This window comes from Cryptomeria japonica, chromosome 3 (assembly GCF_030272615.1).
Source record: "Cryptomeria japonica chromosome 3, Sugi_1.0, whole genome shotgun sequence".
NCBI lineage: Eukaryota > Viridiplantae > Streptophyta > Pinopsida > Cupressales > Cupressaceae > Cryptomeria > Cryptomeria japonica.
The window spans coordinates 980,269,459-980,290,813 of NC_081407.1; the positions used below are offsets into that span (position 1 = coordinate 980,269,459).

General features: G+C 39.4%; 1 protein-coding gene across 3 annotated transcripts in view; it reads right to left on the reverse strand.

The window, feature by feature from the left end:
* The window catches only part of LOC131076211 (uncharacterized), a 104,156-nt gene extending 83,119 nt beyond the window's left edge, over positions 1-21,037 (reverse strand). The window contains exons 1-2 of one of the 3 annotated variants that reach the window (XM_058013275.2): positions 20,475-20,607; positions 932-980 (exon numbers count right to left, since the gene is read on the reverse strand). In XM_058013275.2, the coding sequence (XP_057869258.1) occupies positions 932-980; positions 20,475-20,483 (58 nt within the window). In that variant the 5' untranslated portion in view covers positions 20,484-20,607. Of the gene's footprint in view, positions 1-931; positions 1,017-20,474 lie in introns of all 3 variants that reach the window. The other 2 variants (XM_059217078.1, XM_058013273.2) reach the window with 2 other exon arrangements.
* Between the last annotated feature and the right edge of the window lie 318 nt (positions 21,038-21,355).

The window sequence follows — 21,355 nt, forward strand, 5'->3', positions numbered from 1 at the left end:
AAACTGAGTATTATCACCTCTTGAGATTTAATCTTACTGTGAACTGTAAAGCAAACCTTTTATCTTTCATAAATAAGGCTTTTCTCTCTGTGATACACATCACTGTGATTGACATTGTGACTGTCTTGATATTTAGTGACTGATCTCATGATGCTCTGCCACTCATTCACTGACTGTATGACAGTCACATAGATGCTTCTGATACTCTGTTTATTGCACAAAAACTAAGACAACATGATCATTCTGAGACCTCATTAGTGTTGTCCACCCTTTTAGCCTGCCAGTATGGTCCATTGGACACTGAAGTGTCATTTATAACAGTGACCTCGAGAGTTCACTGTTGTGGGTGACAAGTTTCTGTTCTCTGAAGCCTTATTGACACGTTAGCATGCTGAGCTCAACCCTTGTGGGGGCCTCATTTAACCCCACATGCATAAATGATAAAACACTAATATACTATTTAATCTCTGCTTCTACACATGAAACAAACATGTTAGATAAAACATGGTATCTGCTTGATCACTATGGCATATGTGATGTACAATATTCTGTTTGTAGAACAAATAAGGTCTCATAACCAGAGCTCTAACATCTCTCTCATCATTTGCAGGTTTATTTGAAGATCAAGATCTAGAGAAGATGACAACTTTGAAGACCCCCTGAAGACTTAGTATCAGGCAATGATGGCTATGTTACCCTATCTATTCTCTTCTTCTTTTATTCAGCAATATAGTACATTTCATATGTTATATGCTGGTTCAGCTATTCCCATGGCTTGTGTGGGACACCTTACACATTTCATGTAATATAAAAGCTATCTCTATGCAATCTTTTGCTATTATCTCTTTGGAATATTTGCATATGTGAAACAACTTTGACTTTTAAATCAGAATGTGCAAAATGAAGAAACTTGTAAAAAAAAATTGTGTACCTTTCTTCAATTGCAATGTGTAAGGCCTGTAACAAGCCGCCAAATTTAGCTGTAGCGAAAATTTGGTAACACTCACTTTATTAACCTAAACGAGTTTAATTAAAAAGTGTAAAAAACCTAGTAACAGAAAAATAAATATCCACTAGAAAAATAAAAACACACACTAACAAAGTGAACCTAAGTTACTCAGAAAAGAGAGCCTTTTTTACTTACAACCCACTTAACCATGGACTTTTAGGGAAGGAGGCCACTCTTAACCAACAATAGTTCAATTTCTTTTATCATTGAAAACATTTATTTATTAGAAGAGATGTGAATACAGCAGCTGGTAGGAGCCACTTATAGTGTTAATGAAAAAGAAGATTTAAGTAGAAAATACAAGAATAATTGTTGGAGCCAAGGATCACGACCTGCGGAAAACTTTCACAAAAAGGGAAATAATATTTCACCAAAAGAATGAAAAATGTATATTGAGATATATTACAATGTGTACAAAAGCCTTCTTATATAGGCAAGAGAAAAAGAGGTGAGAGAACAAGAAAGGACATGTTTCCCAATAGCATGCGAGAGTAGGTAGGGTAGGTAGAAACCAACCACGGCCAACTCAGCTACAAATATTTATGCAAGGGAAAATGACAACGAAATATAGATGCCTAAAAATGCTAAATGCCTAAGTTGGACTTAAGCAACCTTAAATATAAAATACATTTACTCCAACACCCCCCCTTCAGTGCAACTTAGGGAAAAGAAATATTATGCAAATGATGATGCAATATGGGTCCCAACTACTAGGCCATGTTAGGTATCCATGCACAACTAATCATGCAACTAATCTCTCAGAAACAAAGAAAAGTAGAAAACCCTATGGGACAAATCTCCTCTCCAAAAAAGAGATATGCAAATCATGTACAAGTGAGGAATGAAGTGATATATGGAGGTCTCAACACCAATACCCCCCAAGAATACATCCATCACGAAAAAACAACAATAGCCCACCCATAAGAGGGAAAAAGAGAGACTGGATAGCCTCCCCATAATGAATAATCGCTTCAAAAATCGTAAGTGTTTGAAGACAAAACAAGATCCAACGCTTACAAAAAACTTGTCTGCCCTTAGGAAAAAACAAAATTGTGTATAGATGCAAGTATGCTTCCCATTCTGGATAGGAATTGGTAGGAAGTGGAATCCAAATGTATGATGATATCTCTAAAAACTACTCATGTGTCTCCTTGTCCATGAAAGATGATGATGCCACAATCAAATCAGGTACATGCCCAATCAAACAAGATGGTGACAAACTAAAACTATGTGGAAACTGATATAGAACAAGCTCCAAAGACGAATATGATGTGACAACAAAAATGCAAAGACTGCTATCAAAGAGGAGAGATAACCCCTCAAACATGTCCTCCAAATCTGAAATGCAAGACTCCACAAACAATGAATCAATGTTTGTCAAATAGGAATCCCAGTTAGAAAAACAAATAGATACCTCGTGCAATGAATCACTGACAATGTGTCCTTTAGCCAAGTCTGAAAGACAGTGATGTTCCAACTGATTATGAACAATGGAAGTCACAAATGACTTTGGATAAGGAGTCAATAGAAGTGAAGGCGGATCAACTATCTCGAAAGAAGAATTAGGAACCTCAAAAGCAACCTCATCCTCATCTAAGTCTCAAAATACTACAAGGTATCAAATTCCCTAATAGTATTGCAATCATAGGGTATCTTCTCTGAAAGAGGATCATTTGGGAATGGCTAAGAATCATAATCTCCATATATCTCCCAAATGTGAGTCCAAAGAGCATGAGAACACTCAAAATCAACATTAGACTCCAAAATTTCATCATCTAAATGCATACCAATGACTCCTAGGACATGATCCCTTTTGCAATTCCACGCAAATCTCTTACTAAGTGTGCTAGGTAGAGGAACTAAATTATACAAATATGGCAACAAGTGAAGCCATCTAGGATGAGTGATAATGTCATCTCGCCATTTTTTGTAGTTCCCCCTCTTCAAAAATAATTAAAGAAGGATGAAATGAAAACCCCGTGAATAATTCTTCAAAAAACCAAAGATAGTGCCATCACGTATACTAGAAACTCCCAAATAACGATATGCAAAAATGGCGAAATAGAAATTTGCATAAAATTTCAAACACCAATAAACCTCGATTGATATACAAAAACTGAATCTGATTAAGCCAAGCAAAAAAAAATGGCCCAATTAGGACACGATGGCGAACAGTGGCGAGTGACCCATGCCACCAAATACCAATCACCAAGTTGCTAACCGCATATACCAAAGTCAACAGCAGCACCAAATCTCCACACACATTCAACAAGTCAATCAAACCACACATGTCCAAGCTTACACACGTAAGAGGCCAACCATTTAATATGTGAGCAATGCTCATGATGCATAAAGAGAGTGGCACACAATATAAAGTGCAAAATGGCTTGTCCCAATAACCACCTCAAACCTACGAACTAGGCCCACCGTCAAATTTCATATGCTGAAACCAAACCCTAATCCGCACCAAAAGAATTATTTGCTCGAGACTTGAATTTCATAAAGCCCAATTTAATAAATGAAAAAATAGCCAATCAGAGGCTGCACACAAATACTTGATCAATGCAAACTTAGAGAGATAGCAAAGATAATGAGACGACCCTCAAATCACTGCAATGCGCCCGTCCAAAGAAATAGCAAAGCTACAACACACCAAACAAATCGTGGAAACGAAGATAATAGCCACCTTCACCAAATCCAACGTGGCCTTTGCGTCGATCACTGGAAACTACTATCAAACAAGAAAGAACAAACTTTTGATGCTAGCCAATTAGCAATCACACCAATCAAATATCGAGCTTACAAAGTGCCCTGCCAAAAACCAATAGCCAAACACCATGAAAGAAGGCTGATTTCACTGCCGAGACATCAAAATAAATTAGACCATCCAAGGATATAGAGGTCGATCCAATGATGCATAGGAGAGTTATTTGTTGACAGTCTGCCTAGGCTCGATGACAAGGAAGCCACGAAATGGCAAATAATGCCACAAATCACTGCTCGATGTATCAACAACAAAGGTCGATCGACAAAGAGAGTCGCTTGTATGCAAAAACAAAGCTCGTGCCAAGGCAAGGAGAGCAAAGATCTGCCCAACTACCAAATATGAGACTCCTCACAAATGATATGCCACTATCAATGATTCAAAAAACATCTTGATCAAGAAGCCTCGAGTCTATCGTGCCAAATGAAAAAAAAAGGCAATCGAACAATAAGCCACTTACCTCCCACAATAAACTCACAGGTTGTATAAAATGTGGGACCAATGAAAATTGGTGAAGCCAAAAAATGCAATCGCCCTTCTTGCAAACACAAACTACAGCCTAGCAAAATGGAGATGTCACCCAATAAATTTGCAGAAGCCGATCCACAATAATGATGTGCCCTGCAAGTGCAAAGCTAGCCAACATGAAGCCAAAACATTCATCGAGGCATCAAAAAAACTTGTAACTAAACGCTGGTAATGAGCAACCAATCGAAGCACCTATCATTGAGTAATATATCGCTGACCAAACAAAGCACTCTTGTTGGCACACTAGGGTGAATACGGCTATCACAAATCAAAATTGGATTACAGCATCAAAAGAAAATGTATCACTGCCTCTTGCCACCAAGAATTGAACGCTGCAAACCCTAACTAGTATAGCTCCGTAATACATGCAAATCGCAATCAAGAAAGGGTTTGATCCAAATATATATCATTTGGACCACTGAGCATACTCCCAAGCAAGATGAGATCGCAGTAACAATGATGCTGAGGTTAATAAAACCCAATAAACTAAGAATGAAAATATGTAGTAGATTGGGAGCTGAAAAATGAAATGGCAACAGAGATATATCGCCAATCTGCAATCTTCCCAGGACCTCAACTATTCTAGTGAGGGCTCTCAAAAATGGAAAGAAATGCAAGTCTCCTACTCTAATACCATATTGAGGCCAATAATCACAACCTATGGAAAACCTTCACAAGAGAGGAAATAATATTTCACCAGAAGAATGAAAAATGTATATTGAGATATATTAAAATGCATAGTTGAACTACTTGCCATTAGCAAAAACTTGCCAAGGCCTGAAAAAAAACTCAGGAAAAACTCGGCCACTACTCAACAAAAAAACTTGGCAACTTAAAAAATTGCTTGAATTTAATTAGAAATGCATTTTTTTGGCAAAATTCAATGAGAAGATGCATCCCATGAGTCAATAAATGAGAACACAAAATAAATAAGCTGAGTCTAGATATATTTAAATGCAAAGTGAGTACAAAATCGCATCCTCATGAGGAATGCTAATGGCTGGAAGCAAAATAGTAAATAGTTTTTGTAGAACTAAAAGTAAATAAATCAATACAATTACATCTTCCTCTTCCCAACTCTAGTAAAAACTAAGGGAGAGGTAGAACTAGAGGGTCTGATCCTAGAAGTTTGTTGTGGGCGTGATTGTGCCTCCTCGCTCGGTATGACTAGTGTTGATTTTAACACTTTCAGATTAATGTAAACTCAGAAAATCAGAATTTGATTGCTAACTAAATTAATTAAATGAAAGATTTATAGTTTTCCAGATTTAAGCATAACCAAGAAATGAACAAAATAAGAACAAGACACGGTTACCCTGGGAAAACCTCCTAGGAGGAAAAACCCAGCCAGAAAAGATCCTTAGATCTGATTATGGATTATATTCATATGAAGATTACAACACTTATCTCAAGTACTTGAAGGTGATTGCACTTAGGGCTGATAATGTCTTTCACAAGACTGCACTTTCACAAGCAACAAGTTGTCAAATCTGCTCCCTTTAACACTTCCAACAGTAGTCAGATCTAAACCCTAGGTCTGTATTATATTGCACATGAAACCTGCACTTTGCTGGTCTGCAGCCTTTAGCACTTCAGTTCACTCTCCTTATGGATGAATTTCGCACTTTAATGGCAGATGTAATTCGCTGGTATAGCAGACGTATTTCGCTGTAATATTTCTCCTTCAATTCGCATAAGGCAGACATGAGTATTCCGCATGAACATGAAATGAGTGAATAATTATGTGAAGTTTATGTTTATTTATATGTGGAGCAATACTCCTAATCATGTTGGCTTGCCTTATAAATTAAAGACCTTTTAATTTATTTAATTTGAAATGCATTGGGATAGGGTTGGCCCTATCATGTTGGCGTGTTAGCTGTAGAGTGGAGTTGTAGCATGGAGTCTTTAAGAGATGTCGTGAGGTATAGGGCCCAACCCTACACGTTGGAGAAGGGGCTGGCCCCCTTGGGCGGATTCCAATGTTGCCCAAGGCAATTGGAATCTGCCATCCCTAATTAAAATCAACACTCCCTCTTAATTAGGGAAGAGAAACATAACCATAATCTTCCATCTTGCTCACAAGCAAAGAATGGATTACATAATCAGAATATTGTAGTCTTCCATCTTGCACACAAGCATATAATGGAACTATTGTGACCTAATCACACATCACCCCATCCCAGATAGGGACCCCCCTTTGCTTTTAGGCCCTTTTGGTCGTTTGGCTTTCGTTTTGTGTGTGTTAGTGGCAATCTCTTCAATCTCTCCGCATTACGGGTGTTTGGGAGTCAGTTGGGGTTAATCTGCTTCTCTGTCAAACAAATTCTGTGAGGTCTAGGGCCTGTTTTGTCCTTTTCTAGGGTTTTGCCTTCTGTCCTAGATTTTAGGGGTTCCTGTTAGGGTTTTGGAAAAACTAAGCATACGACTGGAGTCGGAACCCTTCAGGGGACCTCTCAGCAAAATTTGAGCCCAAACGGAGTAACTTTCTATTTTTAGAAAGTCCCTATTTTTTAGGGATTTTTTCGAGTCCCAGAATGTCGCCATTTTGCCAAAAATCAAACTTACTATTTTTAGTAATTTCTATTTTTAGTAAATTTCTATTTTTAGTAAGTCATCCTACACCCTATCTTGGGCTCTAACTCTAACATTTTGGAAAGTTTCTATTTCAGGAAAGTCTATTTGTGGCAGGGTTAGGCTAGCAGACGACGGAGAGTCAACATGCACAATCACTTCTAAATCTGGAAAGTTGAAAGCAGACAGGCAGGGGTCTAAAATGGCTAAATCTGAAGAATCATCCTTGAAGTGGAAGGTCAAAATATTCTAAGTCTGGAAGTCGTTCACAATCAGGAAATTCCGCCTCTCCACGGACATGGCAAAAATGCGCCCAAGTCAGGCTTGGGGCGCTAAAATCAAGAAGTCATTCATAGGCACAATTTTCCGCCTCTCCATGGACAGAGCAAAAATGCGCCCAGGTCAGGCGTGGGGCGCTAAAATCAAAAAGTCATTCAAAGGCACAATTTTCCGCCTCTCCATGGACAGAGCAAAAATGCGCCCAGGTCAGGCCTAGGGCGCTAAAATCAAGAAGTCATTCACGGGCACAATTTTCCGCCTCTCCATGGACAAAGCAAAAATGCACCCAAGTCAGGCCTGGGGCGCTGAAACCAAGGAGGCATTCACAAGTGCAATTTTCTGCCTCTCCATGGACAGGGTGAAAATGCGCCCAGGTCAGGTCTGGGGCGCTAAAATCATGAAGGCATTCACAAGTGGAAAATTCATGAATCCTTGGCATGGTAAAATTTCACCCAAACAGAAAATTTGAAATTTTGCCGAAGGCACGGATTCCAAGGAGTCAAGGAAGAATAAAAGCAGAAATTCCCCTCGGGCGAATTTTCAATTATGCTATTTTTAGACATCAAATCCCGGCCAAATATGGAAATTTTTATAGATTCCGAATTGGGACAAAATTCCCCATCCAATGAACCTGACTCCTAAAATTTAGGAAGATTCCTAAAAAATAGGGATATGGAGAAAAGGCCGGGAAAGTTCCTTCGACGGCAGGAGATGACAAGTCAGAGTGGAATTGAGCAAATCCTGAGAAAGATCCTGCAATCTCCCTCCAAAATTGGAAAGTACGGAATCAACGAGACAGCAGGAGGAATCTTCCAAAGCATGACGCATGACTGGCAGCATTTAAGGAAGGTTCTAAATTCGAACTCACATGCATGGGAAACTGCCTTGCATGTCATAGTAACTAAGGAAAATATAACACGCCATAAATACAGTTACTAATTTGATGCCTCTTGAGAATTCTATAGAAGTTGGATAAAACATTTCATTTTTCACGTGCGAGATTCAAGAAAGGAAGAGTAAAGAAGTAAAAAGTTTTTTATACTTAGTCTCTATTTCATCATTTTGAAATATTCCCAGGATGGCGGAACCTAGTAGGATAGCTACTATCTTCAGGCAAGCAATGATCAAAGCAGAGACGAAGGGTTTTCTCCCCCATTCTCGGTTGAATTCAAGATGGGAAGAGATCAATGATACCAACTTCGGCACGTTCAACTGGGCTGCATTCAAGATAAGAATGTTCGGAACTGCAGGACACAATCCATCTCCGACAGCTGTCAAGATTGTGAGAAGTGGAATAGTTGCAGCAGTTGGCTTTCCTCCCGCCATTCAATGCCCAGATCTAGTCTTGGAATGTGCAGCACGTTACAATCTGGAGCGGAAGACGATCTCAACGCCAGACGGCAAGGTACTGGCAACATTGACTCCAGAGGCGATTGGTGAAGCCTTCAGAATCCCTTCACATTACTCCATGACATACAGGACCAGCAGTGGAGCCCCAGCAGTCTATGAAGCAGGCCCCACCAGGTGTGCTGATTTGATCAACAAGCAATGGTTGCTGAAACCTAGAGTACACGTTTCCAAGATGCCCAAAACTCTCACAATCTTCGAGTTCAAGCAAGAATATGTGGACATGATAAAAATGCTGAGCAGAGTAATGGGATGCTCACACACGGTGAACTTCGAGCCTTGGATGTTCTACATTGGCGAGATCATGAATTCTAATACATTGATTGACTGGGCTAGATTGATCAGCCACTACTTGCACGAACAATTGAAGAACCTGCAAGAGAAAAGGTCTCAGTCCTTCTTCATGAGTTCCTACCTATTCTATATGCTGGCACAAAGGGGTGGATTCGATGGGCTGCCAGCAAGACGAATCATGGGTTGCGGGCCAGCTCAGCTAAAGGTACATGAATGTTATCCTCAACTGCATCTCCACAACGTGAATTCTTACAAGTTGGTGAATGACACCTTCACCATCTACCTGACACGACTTATGCAAAATAAGTTGCACATGAGGTTGTCTCCGCAAGCAAGTGCTTTGGTCCAGAAGTATGGCGCCGCATTCCTGCAGTTCCCCAAGTTCACCTACATCAGGACACAGGGTTTCTCCTTCCAATCTTACAAATTGCCTAGATATCCGTCAGATAAGCTTATACTGCTCGAGCTCATGAGGCAATTGACTGCCTACGATCAGCTGCAGAAGAAGAAGAAGAAGCAGTCTATTGAATTTCCAGTTGTCTTAGGAGATTTCATGGAGATATGCCCAAGATTGGAGGCCGTTGAAAGTGCAGCAGCAGGCGAGTTGGCATTCTACCGACTACCATTTTACACTTCCAGGGCCCAATATGATCCTTACTGCCAGATCAAGAAGGTTGCTGGTGTCAAATTCATACACAGATTTCACTTGGAGGATTACTGGGCCGGTGTCGAGGATGACTTTGAGGTCCGGAGAAGAATGCACTCCAGACTGCCCCTCGATACCATCAGAATAAGTGAGATCCATCAGGTGCCAGATCAGGTAAAGGAAGACTCAGATTTGATGCAACCCGAATTCGAGAGGATAAAAGATCAACCTATCCTGTTGCCAGATTGGTCAGAGCCTGAGGTAGATGATTTGAACATTTTGGCTAGGCCAGTGCTAAATTTCACTAAGCACTGGATTGACAGGCAGACAAGAAAGTTGGTTGAAAACCATGTCCCTCTGACATACCAGTTGATGGGAAATCTGGATTCTCATAGCAAGGCAACCGAAGACTCTTCACAGGGTCAGGCAGGAAAAGAGGCCCAGATAGACAAAGGAAAAAGTGCCCCAAAGAGGCCAAGGATAACAAAGACGAAGGATGCTCAACAAGAAATCCCGCGCGAGGTTCAGCAGGAAGCCCAGCAGGAGGAGCCTCCACAAAAGAGAACGAGGACAAGAAGGGAACATTCACCAGTCAGCTCCGCGAGCGTACAAGAAGTAGAAATGTTCCCACATCCCGCAGGCCCACTTCCAGGAAACGTTCCAGCACCTGATATACTCAGCATCAATGCTTCACAGGGCCGTCATCAGCCAAAAAGTCAGAGGCAAGAGGTTTCCCTGCGCCTGGAAGAAGTTCGCCAAGATAATTTCATAGAGACTATCCTTGGCGAAATGGAAGAGGAATCTCAAGAGCGGGAGCATGCAGGGGAGTACAGCCATTCCATACCCGCGCTGGATTGGTTGGTAGGCAGATTGGGAAATGAAACAAGAGGGGCGCCCAATCCTGCTCAGGAATTAGAAGAATTATTGAAGAGGATGGATCAGCCACCGGAAAGGAAGGCCCCCCGGAAGTTTTCCAAGGTAGTCAAGGAAGAATCCGGAGCCTAGACCTTGCACATTGCTGAACCTACTGTGGATAGGGATAGGAGTGAGATCAGGCAGGAAGATTACGTCATCAAACAGGTGGATCTTGGCCATGCTTCCACCGGTCAAGTAATGGGAGATTTTGACGATTCTTCCTTTGCCATGAAGGAGAAATTGCTGAAAACAAAAGCAAAATGTAAGCGGCTGAAGGAGGAAAACGAACTTCTATGCGAGTATGTCAGGAGTTTCAAGAAACCCCTCAGGGAAGCAGGTCCTTCATCCACTCCCCCTCCCTTCCTTCCTAAGGAAGTAATTGACGATGCAGAACTTACAAAGGCAATGGCATAGAATTCCCGAGAATGGGTAGAGGATGTTTATGCTAAGGCAGGGAAATTTGTAGAAGATCTAGCTCAGCTCCATTCGAGGTTCGTAGCCCTCCTAAGTAGGTTGGAAACGGCGGAAGGACTATGGGAAGATGTTGATGTCTACCAAGACTTAACCATTTCCCGACTCAGGGCTCTGATGAGGACTCCAAGGCAAACACTGGTAGACGGGAAAGTAATCCAGGAGAATGAAGCCTACGACTTTCCCTGATGGTTCTATGCCATCTGTTCAGGGAAGAACACCCTTGATAAATTCAGCATTGATTCCGTCACCTTGAAAGAATCCATCAGAGGGATACAGGAAGAAATCCTCAGTGCCATGGAAGCTTTATTTTCAAGGAAACTCAGCAACGAGGGAATAACAGTAAATTCTTTGAAGTCCCAATTGCATGATTTCTTCTTCGTCGGTTCGTTTCCCAAGGAACATTTTGCAAATGTTTCTTCATTCTCCGGTATGATGAAGAAAACACAGGAAGCTATGGCGGATTGGGAAAGTTTCTTTTCCAGAAGTGAAGAGGAGATTGCCTTGATGAAATTCAACATCAAGAATGTGCCAAGTGTCTCCATCGGAGAATTGGAAGCCGTCATCGGTAGGTTCGTTACTTACGCCATTAATGAACGAGATAATGGTCGTCCGTTTTTGGACAAAAGTCTTTTGACTGAACCATGATGGCGTATTTATGGCTGAAGAGAACATTGCCTAGGCGCGGGACTGGTCAACGCATGCCACCACAGGATAAGGGAATCTTCTTGCATGTGGTCCCCCTCATAATGGTTTTATGACGGATTCTTTTGCATGTCGCCGTCGCTTGAAGAGTGATGAGTATTTATGACAACGTCAGTTATATTCCAGGCATGATCATCATCATGGGCGCTATTTTAGGCCCTTTTAAATTTATTGTAAGTGGGCATAGTGGGTTATTTAATGCAGATTCCCACCTTGTTGCATCATGTGTGGAGAATCTTTTGGGCAAGCCCTAATTAGGTTTTTGCATGTAATCTGGGCTTGAGGCCTATATAAGGGGGTGACCCCCCTCATTTGTAATCGGGAGAGACTATCGTCAAAGATTGTTGCTAAGAGTTTTTGAAGCAAACACTTAATACATTGTTCAATTGTTGGTGTGTTCTTGTGTTGTTTTGGAACTCACATGGTCTCGTTCTCTTCATAGATTAGATTTATTTTCATGCTATTAGATGAACTGGATTTGATAAGATCACTTGTTGCCAAATTCTTGCTCATACTTTTGGTGTGCAGCTGATTGTTGCATACCATGCAAAGTTAGTCTGAGCCTCGTTATATGTGTATGTTCAACTTCGATTGTTAGAAGAGATTGTTCTATCTGATGGTTTCTTTTGACGATTTGAAAATCTTTAGCACTCCCCCTGAAGATTGCACCGCCTTCGTGTAAGTTGTGCTTTGCTGGCAAAGCGAAGCGCGGTTGGATTTTGCACAAGTTTATCCCGTCTCCTTGTTCTTAGGATTAGATTACCTTTAGTTTAGTTTCCCTCTACCCTATTCCTATTTACTTTCTCCACATTTCAAAGTCCAAAAAATCTAAAACTTAGAGCTTCATTGCAAATCATCCGCATCAATAAATTCTTAAGCTTGAACAAATTTCTTCGACATACGTAAGGCCCCCTTGGATTACCAGCAATCACATCTGCCAACTGAGTCACATCCGCAACATAAAAGGAACCTTGGAGTTGGTTGTCTGATTCTCCTACTATATCAGCATGCAATCGTACTTTGATCAAGAGAGAGTGAAGTGACCGTTGGGCAACTTTATTCTGTGTTGGACGTCGTCATAAAAAACACGTCAACAAGAACTACATAATATAATCTTCCAGCTCGCACACAAGCATAGACTGGATCCACCTTACATTGCCCGCAGAGGGTGGAGAGGATCTTTTCTACCATCTTACATTGCCCGCAGAGGATGGTTAACAATTACTCTTCTCCTTGAGAAGATTACAATACCACCTTACATTGCCCGCAGAGGGTGGTTTGATACAACACAATGTATCACTGAGGTTGAGACTCCCTCTCAATCAGGGTTTCATTTTCCAAAACACCGAGTCTGTCCCTGAAGTACACAAACTTCACTTTGGATATAGGCTTGGTAAGAATATCTGCAACCTGCTCATCAGTGCTGACATACTTCAGCTAAATGGAGCCTCTTTGTACCATATCTCGAATGAAGTGATAATGAGTTTCCACATGTTTTGACCTGTCATGAAACACTGGATTGATAGACATTTTGATACAACTCTGATTATCACAATGAATAACTGTAGGATCCCAAGGCTGACCAAACAGCCCAGCAAGAAGCTTACAAAGCCACACTGCTTCTCTAGAAGCTACACTTGCTGCAATATATTCAACTTCAGCAGTACTCAATGCCACTAAGGATTGTTTTCTGCAAGCCCAAGAGATCATTGCGGATCCTAAGCTGAAACAAATGTCGGAAGTGCTTTTCCTATCTTTGACGCTTCCAGCCCAATCTGCATCTGAATAACCTTCCAGGGTTATTGAAGTGTTAAGTGGATACTTCAGCCCATAACCAACTGTGCCTCGCAAGTATCTTAGGATGTGCTTGGCTGCAACAAGATGGACATGTTTGGGCATGCTCATGAACTGGCTGAGAGCATTCACTGCAAAACATATGTCTGGTCTAGTGTTAACTAGATACATCAATGATCCAATCAACTGCCTGTACTCTGATGGATCTGCAAAATCAGAGTTAGCTGCAGAAACACTTAACTTCTTTAAGTTAGATTCCATAGGGGTAGACATAGGTTTACAATCCATCATTCTAAATCTTTTCAAAATATCAATAGTATACTTTCCTTGACTTAGAAAAATTTCATTAGATCTTTGCCATACTTCTAAACCTAGAAAATAATGCATTAGACCTAAGTCTTTCATTTCAAATTCTGAAGCTAGTTCTTTCTTACATCTAATGATAAGTTCATCTTTACCAGTAAGAAATAAATCATCCACATACAAAACTAGAATTAGCATTTCATCATTGGATAACTTAAAGTAGATGTTAGAGTCAGCATCATTTTTACAAAAACCTAAACTTAACAAGTATTTATCAATTCTTTCATACCAAGCACGAGGAGCCTGTTTGAGGCTATACATAGCTTTCTTCAACCTGCACACATGAGTTATTCTATCCTGAATCTCATAACCCTCAGGTTGTTCAATATAGACCTCTTCCTCAATGACACCATTTAGGAAGGCAGTCTTAACATCCATCTGATGTAGCTTCCAACCTCTAGCAGCAGCAATAGCTATTATAGTTCTAATAAAAGTATATCTAGCAACAGGAGCAAATGTTTCTTCATAGTCTATGTCTTCCTTTTGAGAAAAACCACGAGCTACAAATCTAGCCTTATATTTCTCAATACTACCATCAGCATTATGTTTAATTTTAAATAACCATTTAGAGGAAACAACAGATTTACCTTTGGGTCTGGGCACAATATCCCAAACATCATTCTTGATGATTGACTGATACTCTTCATCCATAGCAAGCTTCCAGGCATGATGCTTCAAGGCTTCTTCAACATTGCAAGGTTTGGATTCAATGAGATTGCACATCAATGCAACGTAGTTGGAGAATACTTGAGGTCTCTTGGTTTCACGGAAGGTGCCACTGGGAGCAGCAAATCTTTCGGCTTCTTGAATGGTGTTTCTTACCCAAAGTGGCCTCTTTTTGGTAACAACAATGTCACTAGGAATGTCAATAGGATTCATGGGCTCTGGAGGATCATTATGTTCTTCTTGAGGTGGAGGTTCAACAGGCTCCCTCTGAATCTCAAGGTTAGCATCAATATTCATATCTTGATTGTCATTAGCTTCATCAATAACCAAAGAACCTTTTGATTTCTTAAAAGCAATATCTTCTTCAAAAGTAATATCCCTACTTACCTCAACATACCTTTGACCAAGGATATAGATTCTGAAGGCCTTGGAGGATTCACTGTATCCGAATAGCATGTCTTTCTTCCCGGAGGGTTCCAACTTGGTTCGCTTTTCCTTGGGCACATGAACATAAACAGGACTTCCAAAAATTCTGAGGTGACTGATGTCTGGTTTGGATCATGTGAAGGCTTCTTCAAGGGTCATGCTCTTTAGAACACCGTGAGGACATCTATTCTGGATTTATACCGCTGTTCTAGATGCCTCAACCCATAAAAAGGTCTGCAAATCTTGATCATAAATTATAGCCTTTGCAGCCTCAACAATAGTCCTATTCTTCCTTTCAACAACTCTGTTTTGCTGAGGATTGTATGGAACACAAAACTCCCTCTTAATTCCTGACTCAACACAAAAATCATAAAAGCTACCGGAGGTGTACTCACCTCCATTGTCAGATCTTAAACATTTAATTCTTTTACCAGAGGAGTTTTCCGTTAATGCCTTAAACTCTTTAAATTTACTTAAGACTTCATCAGATTCTTTAGATTTCAAGAAGTAGGTCCAAGTTTTCCTAGAGAAATCATCTATGAAAATTACGTAATAAAGAAATCCACTAGGAGATGCTATAGACATAGGACCACATAAATCAAAGTGAACAAGTTCTAGTTTATCTTTAGCTCTATTTTCACTTTTATGAAAATGACTTTTAACATTTTTACCTATAGCACAACCTTTGCAAGTATTATCATGAATTTGACTGAGTTTAGGCATACCTTTGACTAACTTTTCAAGAGAGGGAAGTGCTTGATAGTGTAAGTGTCCAAGTCTTCTATGTCATAGCTCACAGGATTCAGGAGCCTCATTAATGAGGGCTTGAACAGGGTTAGTAGAGAGCTTATAAAGACTATCATATCTATTACCAATTACACGAACAGATTTAAAACTAGATTTCTTAGACCAAGCAAGTACTTTACCCTCAGAAAATGCAATTTGATAACCTTTATCTTCTAGAGCAGAAATGGAAATTAAGTTTCTTTTAATTCCAGGAACAAACAAGATGTCACTAAAGTGAAGTGAAATACCAGATTCTAAGTTTAAAGAAGTAGTGCTAGAGCCTCTTTCCGAATATCGAGCATCATCACCAATTACCACGTGAAGACTGGTATCTTTTTTCTACTAAGTCTGAAAGATGATCACGGTAGCCTGTGATGTGTCTGGAAGCACCACTGTCGATCAGCCATGTATTACTGTCTGTAGGTATGCTGCTTGATAGGGCAGAGATGAGAAGTCATCATTTTGTTCTGAGACTTCATTTAGGTTGACTTCTCTTTGAGTAGGATCATTCTGACATTCTTTAGCATAGTGACCAAATTTGTCACATCTGAAACATCAAACACGAGAGATATCTCTTGGTTTCTTCCAAGAGTGCTGAGAACTAGGTGGTCTGAATTCTCTATTTCTCTTTGGATAGTGCTTCTTCCAATTTCCACTTTTCTTGCATTGGGTTGCAAGCATGTGTTGGTCATCTATATGAGGACTTTTTGTTTTCCCTCTTGTGATAAGACGAGATTATTTTTGGATGCAATTATTCTTAAGGCGATCAAGGGTAGGTAACTCAGTTCTATCACTTATGGTTTGAATAAATGACTCCCATGAGTGTGATAAACCATTTAGGGCAATCATGACAAGGTCCTTGTCTTCTATGTTATGTCCAATTGTACCTAGTTGATTCTTTAGTTCTGAAATTCTCATAAAATAGGAAATAACAGAATCTTCTTTTGACATTTTGATATTAAGTAGTTGTTGTCTTAAAGTAATTGCCCTACTGAGACTGTTAATTTCATAGGTACCTTGTAGATGACTGAACATTTCCCTTGCAGTAGTGAATGAGGCAATGGAGGTGACAAGGTGGTCTTTAACTGAATCAATGAGAAGCTTTCTAGCCTTGACAGCATCCTTTTTGAATTGTTTTAGCTCAGCAGCATCCTTAGGTTCAGTTAGCTCTTTCGCTTCTATGAAGTGGAGAATATCTTCTTCTTCTAGGGCCAACATGATTTGAACCTTCCATGCAGCAAAATTGATATTTCCATCAAGCCTATCTTCAACTTTCAGCCCCATTCACTTGACCTGAGAATGAGACAACAATCTGGAAATAAAGGAGTACTAAATTCTGAAAACTGAAAGTTGATCTAACCTATAGCTCTAATACCATGTTGATTTTAACACTTTTAGATTAATGTAAACTCAGAAAATCAGAATTTGATTGCTAACTAAATTAATTAAATGAAAGATTCATAGTTTTCCAGATTTAAGCATAACCAAGAAATTAGCAAAATAAGAACTAGACACGGTTACCTTGGGAAAACCTCCTAGGAGGAAAAACCCAGCCAGAAAAGATCCTTAGATCTGATTATAGATTATATTCATATGAACATTACAACACTTATCTCAAGTACTTGAAGGTGATTGCACTTAGGGTTGATAATGTCTTTCACAAGACTGCACTTTCACAAGCAACAAGTTGTCAAATCTGCTCCCTTTAACACTTCCAACAGTAGTCAGATCCAAACCCTAGGTCTGTATTATATTGCACATGAAACCTGCACTTTGCTGGTCTGCAGCCTTTAGCACTTCAGTTCACTCTCCTTATGGATGAATTTCGCACTTTAATGGCAGATGTAATTCGCTGGTATAGTAGACATATTTCGCTGTAATATTTCTCCTTCAATTCGCATAAGGCAGATATGAGTATTTCGCATGAACATGAAATGAGTGAATAATGATGTGAAGTTTATGTTTATTTATATGTGGAGCAATACTCCTAATCATGTCAGCTTGCCTTATAAATTAAAGACCTTTAAATTTATTTAATTCGAAATGCATTGGGATAGGGTTGGCCCTATCATGTTGGCGTGTGAGCTATAGCGTGGAGTTGTAGCGTGGAGTTGTAGCGTGATGTCGTGAGGTATAGGGCCCAACCCTACACGTTGGAGAAGGGGTTGGCCCCCTTGGGCGGATTCCAATGTTGCCCAAGGCAAATGGAATCTGCCATCCCTAATTACAATCAACAACTAGCTCAAGTTGTGGCTCATCCTCCATCCCAGATGTAGCTCTGTCTCTAGTTGCACCTGGCACTGGCAATGACTCCTCATCCTCCTCAATGTCATCCAGTGTGAAACCAAATCCACCACCCTCCTCCTCCATAGCCTACCTCTCCAAATCATTGATGTCATCCTCTATAAACAATGGAGGTTGCTCCTGTGATATCCAGTCATTGTAAGGATCTATATCATCCAAATCAATTAGACCAGTTGGTGGCTCCTCTACCTTATGCGCAACCAAAGATTATATTGCACAAAGACAAGGTCATTGAGGCGTTTTTGAGGTAACTTGCTCCTCTTCTTCGTGTCAATGGCCTCAAACAAGCTCCAATTGCGCTCACAACTGGATGAACTACAAGGTTGACATAAGATTCTGAGGGCAAATTTTTTGAGATTTGGGGTATTTCCACCCCAACTTTGCCACCAAGCATCTGCAAATTAAAATTAGGTTGAGGGTAGCACCCCTCGCCGAGGTCTGAGGGTGACAAAGAGAGGGGTAGAGAGATAGGTCTAGATCTTGGGGGAGAGAGGAGAGAGTGAGATAGAGAGTGGTAGAGAGGGGGATAGTGGAAGAGTGATAGGGAGATGGATAGGTCTAAAATTCGGGGCAGATAAAGTGAGTGAGATAGAGAGAGCGAAAGAATGTTGATAGGAGCATACTGATTACTGAAGTTTGACTAAGTTTGAAAAATTAAAAGAGATCTTCTAAAACCTAGAATTTGCATTATAACTCCTAGCAATCTGAAACCAAACTCAAACATCCTGCCAATATATACATGAAATATAACTTAAAATATAAGAAAGGAAAAAGACAAGACATATTGAAATTGAAATGTCACTTATACTTAAATATTATATTTCATGTATATATTCTGATGAAGAGAATGAAACTGACCTAAAAAAACAAAAATAGATTTTTTTTGACATGTTTGGGCCTTTTTTTAATGTTGCCGAGTTTTTTATAAAAACTCGCCAAGTTTTTGTGAAAAACTCGCCAAAAACTCAGTGAGTTTTTATGGCGAGTAAGAGTCGTATTTACTCGCCAAGCAAAAAAACTCGGCGAGTAGTGCATCTATGTTACAATGTGTACAATAGCCTACTTATATAGGCAATAGAAAAAGAGGTGAGAGTATAGGAAATGACGCGTGTCCCAATAGAATGAGAGAATAGGTAGGGAAGGTAGAAACCAACCATGACCAACTTAGCTACAAATATTTATGCAAGGGAAAATGACAACTAAATATAGATGCCTAAAAATGCTAAATGCCTAAGTTGGACTTAAGCAGCTGTAAATGTAAAATACATTTATACCAAGATAAATATCCAAAAGCTTAAATCTTATTATGGACTGTCTAATTCCATGAAAACCATTAAAACAATTAAAAACACGCCAACTAAAAATAGAGATTCCAAACCTAGTTGGAATTGTGAAATGTATCTGTTGGGGTAAAAGGGGTATTGTACCTAGCAAATTTGACACCTAGGCCCTTATCACACATGTAACTTAAATTTACTTAGGGAACACATAGGACTCTTCCAACCTTAAGTGGATAATAAGTTATCACTTTATGTCTCATATCATAATCTTACGCAATTCTATTTACACCTTAGCCTATATAACCAAGGGGACTCCTTTGTAATCTCATTCTATTGATTAATTCTATTTGAATTCTTGATAGGAATACAGTTTATTCTTGTCATATTGATCTTCTCATTTCATTATATCTCCATAGCCAAAACTAACAGTATCCTACAATAGCCTTATTGCGCTGAGCCCACAACAGTGTAATCAAACCCTTCTAGGCTGTAGAGACGAGATCCTCCCTTCAACAAACATGAATCATCAGCAATACAGACAAAGGTAGGGCATATTTTTTCTTTCATGGTACTCTAAATTACAGCATGAACACCACTGCTTCTAACTGAACTCTTTGTTTAAAATATCCGGATAACTTTAAAAAATGCCAATGAAATCTTCTACTGAAAAATGTTACTCATGCTCATAAGAGATGGATTCTTCTGAGCCATTGTCTCAAAAGTAGATCATGAAGATGGACTTGATCTCACCCAGCTGATTCCCCCAAAACCAGTAAAGTTATGCTGAAGACTCGGATAGCTTGGCATTGGTTACTAAAACAACATATCTTTGTCTATAACTCGTCTCAATGCACAAGGGGCAGTGGTTTTTTGTTTAGAGCTGAGAGTTTAGGGTTTAAGGTTTGCTTATGGCTTATGGTACAAAGGTCGATATTGCTTCCTTCTTGCATGTACTATTATTGAATCTAAGCCATGAGAAACTTGGAGAGGTACAGAAAAAGCTATCGAGATGGGTTAAATATGATATAACAAGGTCGGACTTGTAATTCGTTTTTCAGTCTTTTTCGTTTCTTCTATTCAGTCAGATACACAGAATTCAGAAACTGATAAAATAAATTTACAGTGCAAGAGTAGAAAACTAAACAATCAACTGTAAATGCAAATCCTGCGCTTTGATACAAAACAATGTGCCGATATAAATAAGCTCCAATCAATTGATTGAACAAGATATTCATAGTTAGAGAGAGGGTAGAAGGTAAGTACGAGTTCCATAGATAGCAAAACATTTTGAACAAGGATGGGTGATAAAATGGCCAGAAATGGAACCCGATGGTAGTAGAGCCAGGCATGCAATTCCCTCCAGTTGACATACTGATGATGATGATGATCCTGCTGCTCCTTCCATTTCCCTTAACGTCAATTACAAATTCTATGCCGCGTTAAACCGTGAACTGTAAAACAAAAAGTTGGAAACTGTAGTGTATGTAGCTTTGTCTTCGAAATGTGCGAGGTATCAGGTATGCATGTTAACCTCTTTTCTTTCCTTCGGGGCACATTTTGAATTGTTCTGTCCCGGTGTAATAATGTATGTTTATGTTTAGTAAGTGTAAGAAAAAATTATTCGAATTTATTTTTATTTTTATATATTTTGGGAATTTTGATTTGAAATCTAATTAGTTAGCTGATAGGGTATTTATTTTATGGAAAGAACTCCCGCCAGAAAGGTCTGAGGCTTGTACACTCTTAGAAAGCTGCAAATTCAGAATTGTTTGCTTCCGTACATGCTTGTTTCAATCTCCACACAGCATTCTTCCGTGAATTTGGTCTGCTGTGTTCTTAATAACTAAAGAATTTGACAACGGAACAGTCCAAAAAAAAAATCATGGTCTCTATAATTATGTCAAGAGGCATCTACAATCACATCAAAGAGTCTTAAACAAAAATTTATTTTTGAAAAAAATTGACATGCAGATGACAGATATGTTTTAGATATTTATTTTTCAATGATTCTTTTCTATTATAAGATATGTCTCAAACATATTTTACATATATATTTATTTAATATAAGTATACTAGTAAGTGCTCTTCACGTCTTTTTTTACACTGGGTTTATAGTGAATAGATTTAATATTTGATCATAGATA